At 36.7% G+C, this 6,078-nt stretch overlaps 1 protein-coding gene across 7 annotated transcripts in view; it reads right to left on the minus strand.

Moving 5' to 3' along the window:
- Positions 1-5,711, minus strand: part of LOC112054442 (transcription factor Sp3) — a 32,049-nt gene extending 26,338 nt beyond the window's left edge. For 5 of the 7 annotated variants that reach the window (XM_052891272.1, XM_052891270.1, XM_052891267.1 and 2 more), the window contains exons 1-4: positions 5,553-5,711; positions 1,945-2,131; positions 1,029-1,267; positions 41-115 (exon numbers count right to left, since the gene is read on the minus strand). In XM_052891272.1, coding sequence (XP_052747232.1) covers positions 41-115; positions 1,029-1,267; positions 1,945-2,131; positions 5,553-5,612 — 561 coding nt within the window. In that variant the 5' untranslated portion in view covers positions 5,613-5,711. Of the gene's footprint in view, positions 1-40; positions 116-1,028; positions 1,268-1,944; positions 2,132-4,216; positions 4,411-4,450; positions 4,475-5,552 lie in introns of those variants that run through there. The other 2 variants (XM_052891269.1, XM_052891271.1) reach the window with 2 other exon arrangements.
- Between the last annotated feature and the right edge of the window lie 367 nt (positions 5,712-6,078).

Genomic DNA, 6,078 nt, shown 5'->3' on the forward strand with positions numbered 1-6,078 from the left:
TTTTTTAATAAGTATGTAATTAATGGTATTTGCTAATTACCTGAGGTTGCTGCACCTGTATGCCATTAGGCACAGTGCTGGCCGCATTTACTATCGCTGCTGATAGATCATTGCCCTGTAAAAATAATTATATTCAGTCAAATACAAAATTTCTTTATTCCGTGAGAACTTAAATTGTTATTATTGCTTTTAAAATTACTACAAATAAAATCATGGTTATATGCAAAATCGCAAACTAAAAATAAAGTTGCAATTTTTTTTTTTTATTCTATACAAGTTAGCCCTTGACTACAATCTCACCTGATGGTAAGTGATGATGCAGTCTAAGATGGAAGCGGGCTAACTTGTTAGGAGGAGGATGAAAATCCACACCCCTTTCGGTTTCTACACGGCATCGTACCGGAACGCTAAATCGCTTGGCGGTACGTCTTTGCCGGTAGGGTGGTAACTAGCCACGGCCGAAGCCTCCCACCAGCCAGACCTGGTCAAATTAAGAAAATCTCAATCTGCCCAGCCGGGGATCGAACCCAGGACCTCCGTTTTTGTAAATCCACCGCGCATACCACTGCGCTACGCAGGCCGTCAAATTCAATTGTGTCTCATTCTAAATAAGTATTTACATAATTACTTATGTAGTAAGAATATTGGCTTTGTCTACACTTGGTCAAGTTTATGTCCGATATACTGAGAATATTAGCCATAAGCAATAGCTTTATTTGCAGATGATAAAGTACTCTTTAGAGATCATTATCATATTATGTTAACGATAATGACCAGGACCAACAAAATAAAGTGCTCTCTGAAACTATGCCAACTTCCCTAGCCTGGCCGGAGAGTTTTTACTGAAAATTCCTCAGAAAAAAGTTTTAAGAAATGTTAATACATATGATGATGGTTGTATGTAATGTTACTACATTACATTGATTTTCAAAACAAGACTTTAATGAATATAACAGACTATACAAAATTCTTGGCCTCTGATTTGTTATTGACCTTTAATTTATTGTATAGTTTAATATGAAACTAACCGTTAATCCTTGCGCCCGCAATTGCTGCACAACAGCAGTGCTGATCACCCTCAACTGCGGTTGTTGTTGCTGCAAATACTGTTGTTGTATTGCTGCTAGTGTTGCGGCATCGCCTTGCACTTGTTGCACCAGCTGGGCTTGTTGCACTTGCTGCTGCTGCTGTTGCTGTTGTTGGGCTTGCTGTTGTTGTTGCACTTGTTGTTGTTGCTGCTGTTGAGCTTGCTGTTGTTGTTGCGGACCTGTAATTTATAAAGAAAAATCATCAATAACTTCCATCTGGTATCAGTAGAATACTCAATGCATACCTCATCTACTTTTAATTTATCATTATCATTATCATCATTATCAACCCATATTCATTATCAACACATATTGTTTAGTGGCCAAGTGCGGATAAGGCCCAGGAAGAAAAGAAGAAGAAGAAGAAGAACCCATATTCGGCTCACTGCTGTGCTCAAGTCTCCTCTTAGAATGAGAGGGGTTACGGGTTTTCCTTCACCATTTGAGACATGTGATATTTAATTTCTTAAAATGCACACTACTGAAAAGTAGGAGATGCTTGCCCTGGACGGGATTCAAACCCCCACCCTTCGGAATCAGAGGCAGAGGACTTATCCACTAGGCTACCACAGCTTTCATTATCATATAAATAAATGAAATAATTTGAGATAGTTTGTAAAATCATAACATGAGGTTTAGTCAGTTTTAAAGAATATGACATGACTAAATGCATCTTGTTGCTTTGGTATTACAGAAAGCGAAATAAAGGGCTTATGTGCCAGTAATATATCATTGCAAGTTTTCAAATGTACAGAAACACTGAAGATATTTTTTGTTTAAATTTTATCTTATTGTATGAGTACTAAGTATTAAACAAATAATTTCTATGCAATTAATACTTTAGAATTTGGCTTACTAAAATGTTGTTGTTGTTGTTGCTGCTGTTGCTGTTGTTGTTGTTCCTGTTGTTGTTGCTGTTGTTGCTGCTGCTGCTGCTGTTGCTGCTCCTTCTCTTGCTGCTGTTCGGGGTTCATTGTGGCGGGCCCCACGCGGCTGCAGGTGGCCGCCAACAACGCCAGGGGCGACTGGGTGCCGCTACCCTCCTGTACAACAACATAGACAATACACATATGGCCATATTTATGAACATGAATTAAGATTAAAACCTCAAAATTTTTCTTACTTTGAATTAAATTAAGGTTTAAATCACAATCCACATTTATAAATATATACATTTATTAAAGCTACTGTTTCAAGGACAAAGTTGCTTCTGATATTAAAATGACACAAGACTTATTACTTATGCCTTGAGTAGGATTTCAAGGCTCGTAGTAAATGACAGGGTCTTGTAGGATGTGTTCCTTGCATGACCTGATAAGTGTTACTATTCAATAGACTTTAATGTACCACTTAACATTAGATGGGTTATATGCTTGGCCTAACAATTATGCTATATTAAAAAAAAGTCAATTTTAAATATAACATTAAGGATTTTCTTGATGTTAAAAATATTTTGTGGTAATCAGGTCACTTTTTCACTTTGTTATCTAATAACACGTAAATCTTAGGGACAAATATCTTAGCATTACATGGATTTACCATGCGAGTGCCAGGTTCATCGCGTGGTAGAGAGAAAAACTCTGAGTAGAGTCCTGAACTTGTGACTATAGGATGTAGGGTTGACTTATTTTATCTTGAATTATGACTTGGATATCATTCAACAAACAGTACTTACTTACATAAATTTTTTCATGGAAAGGTTTAATCTTATATCTTTTTGATCCCAAAAGTGTATTGATAGTATAAGGAAATGTCACAAAAAATTTAATTTTAAATTTTGACTATCTGTTTTGTGTAAAACCTTGTACTAGCATTTTGGGCGACCACTAAAAGATATATATTAACTAGAATAACTTGTTGTTGTGCCCCAGTAAAAAATTTTGTTTTAAGGTTTGTTTTTGAATACAATAAAACATTTCAATGCAAAAGCCCATTTTCGCAGAATAGATAAAGATACTTGCTTAAAGACCTTGGCCTCTCTAGAAGTGCAGCTAGTTCTATATTAGAACGAGTATCCAAAGCTGCTTTAATAGGATCTTACCAAATTTGGATAAGTATGGAAAACAACACAAGGAGAGAAGGGGAGTGTTGATCGATCGATATATCCAGTAGTCACAAGTCCTGGACTTTGCTTGGTGTTTTTCTCTCTACCACGTGATGGACCCAGCACCCGCACGGTGAATCCATGGAATGCTAAGATATTCGTCTCGTCTCAACAAAGTGGAACCTTGTTGGGATGATTTTTAAGGGGCATATATTTTGTTATCAGACATACCAAAATCTGAAAGATGACTTGGAAGGCCCCACCATAGTTTGCTTAAAGTATTTTTCAGATAGCATGGGTACGGTGACAGTCAGCCTGATGATGTTCATAATACATACTATTATTGTGAATCACGGCGAACCTTCAAGAGTGAAATGAACTGTCACCCGCACAATCCTACACAAAACAAACTGTAATTCATAATTTTGACAGACTCTAGTATGCTTAACAGAGTCACTAGAGAAAAAAGAAGATACTTTGTAGTGACATTTCTTTTATTATAGATGTTAGATATTTTTATAAATAAGTTTAAAAAAACATACACACAGCCGAACATAGCTCCTCATCCTTTTTGGGAGTTGTTTAATAGGAAGTGACGCAGACCTACAATTTGGATATATAAGTAAAAGTATGTGTGTTAAGTAAAAGTATATATAAGTAAAAGTAAAGGTATGTGTGTTTTGTTGTACTAATGGTACCACACACATTTAGGTGATACAGGCCCTGGTTATTATGCTCTTTTCTGTATGAGATGAATATTGTAGCATTCCATGGATTCATCGTGCAGGTCTATTGTGTGGCAGTGAGAAAAAATCTGAGTAAAGCTACATCCAATGGGTGTACCATACCGCTAGTGTTGTTCTCCCTGCCTAGCCAAATTTAGTTATATCCTACTACAGTAGCTTTGGATAGGTACTTGTTCTAATATATAACTTAATGCAGTTCTAAAGTGGCCAAGGTCTTTAAGCCAGTTATAAAGATTTTGTTGCGCCCACTGCTATGGCCTATCCAACTAACCACTCCTTATAGATAAGGATTTATTATTTAAATGATGATGAGGGTCACAACAAGGAGACATACTTACATCTCGTCAAACTTGGGTAAGTGTATCCAATGTTCACGCCTTATCCACATCTCTCTTTACAACTTACTTTTATAGTCTTGCTTACATACTTTATTGATAAGATAACTTCAATGTTATTATGTTTCGTTACTTTTTTATTAGGCGGCAAATTTTCTTTTGGACATGAAATACCATGTATTTGCGAAATAGGAATTATTATTTTGACGTTAAAATTAAAATTTATAGAACACATACCATTTATAGACGTAGTGCAAATATGTAAAAATAATAAATATAGTTTCAAGAATATTGTAAAAAAAGTTTAACATTTAAAAAAATGTAATTAAAGGTAAACAAAAGCAACATTTTTGAAATTCGAATCGAACATTTGAATGAAATAAGACAGTAAGACTATTAGAGAAATGTCATAAAATCATTCGCGTTAATTGTCTATGATTTTTTGTAATCTTTATTATCTATTTTATTTTTACATCCTAGAAACATTTTATTAGGACAACGTGCGTCATTTATTTGTTTGTGTTAACCAATTTATCTCAATTTTAATGAACTCAATTTGTATGCATAATTTGTGATAATGGGTGCTTAGTTAAAGAATTAATTTGGTATGTATTGAATATTATTAACGAAATATTTTCAATTTCCTATTGTTGTGAGCTTTTCAGCTAGCATTTTTTTTTTATTTCTTTTGTACTATTAAGCTTTTTTGACTTTTATAAAACTTTTCTATTTAGTCACATGTTGAAGTGGCAAAAGCGTCTTGTTTCCTAAAATCCTAGTAGTTGGGAACCGACACGCCTTTTCCTAACAAGTGCCGTCAGCCGGGAGTCGTCGCTCTCAAGGTCGCCGCCGCCCTTTGATCCACCCACCTTGACTCGCGTGACTGAGATTTTACGCATTTGTAACTAGGTTAAGATTACTCTAATTTTCGATTACTACATTGATTACAGAATAAAAATATGTCAATGTAAGCATTTTACAATCATTTTCCTGTACGTAAACAGCTATATTAAGAAAAGAAACCTTAAAATGGCGATAATTTTTATGAAGTGCTAATACAAAGAGTACTTTATTTTACGGGTTTGTTTGAGATTACTGTTTATCATAATGTTTTGGATAGATAAAAATATTGGGAGCGGAGGATGTCGATGCTATTTCGGCAAGGGAGTAGCTGACTAAGCGGTCACAACCTCCTGCGTGTGGCCTGGCGGGCCCCACACGGCCGGGGCCGCACTCGCCCCGCCCTCCCCCTGCACCGTGCAACGCGAGAACGCGGCCCGCTAGCGTCCAATCTGTTACACAATAACACTTCAATGCTCTATCATATTACACTTTTTACCTTTATTATTTTGTCCTCACTAATGTATTCCACTGTCACTTTACAGGGATCAGACGACATTATCCACTTGACACTTATAAACACTTATTTGTCTTTGTTCACGTACGAAACGCACCATTCTCACGACCGGCCGCCAAACTGCGGCGAGCGAACTGGCGCGAGTGAAAACGAACGCACTCGTGAAACTTCGGAGATCCGCCTCCTATCGCGGTCGTGTCGATCGCGATTTTGACCACTTTGTAATATATTTTTAATGTGGACAAGTAAAAAATAAATTTTGCTACATTTCCTAATGATCTGAAGCAATCCTTCGATGTTTCCTTTATCTTGTAGGTGATGCCGTTACTGCTCTATAAAATTCAGAAGTTTGACGGCCGTTATCTCTATCTCACTCATACAGAGACAGGTCTTGATTATTGGTAGGCAGCAGCTGCGCCTCTCTTCTCCTCCCCGTCGCGGGTGCGGCGCCGCCGCCCGATAATAATAATTGAAAGTAGGAAGGACGTAATAATGGGTGTATAACCTC

Source organism: Bicyclus anynana, chromosome 3 (assembly GCF_947172395.1).
Source record: "Bicyclus anynana chromosome 3, ilBicAnyn1.1, whole genome shotgun sequence".
Lineage (NCBI taxonomy): Eukaryota > Metazoa > Arthropoda > Insecta > Lepidoptera > Nymphalidae > Bicyclus > Bicyclus anynana.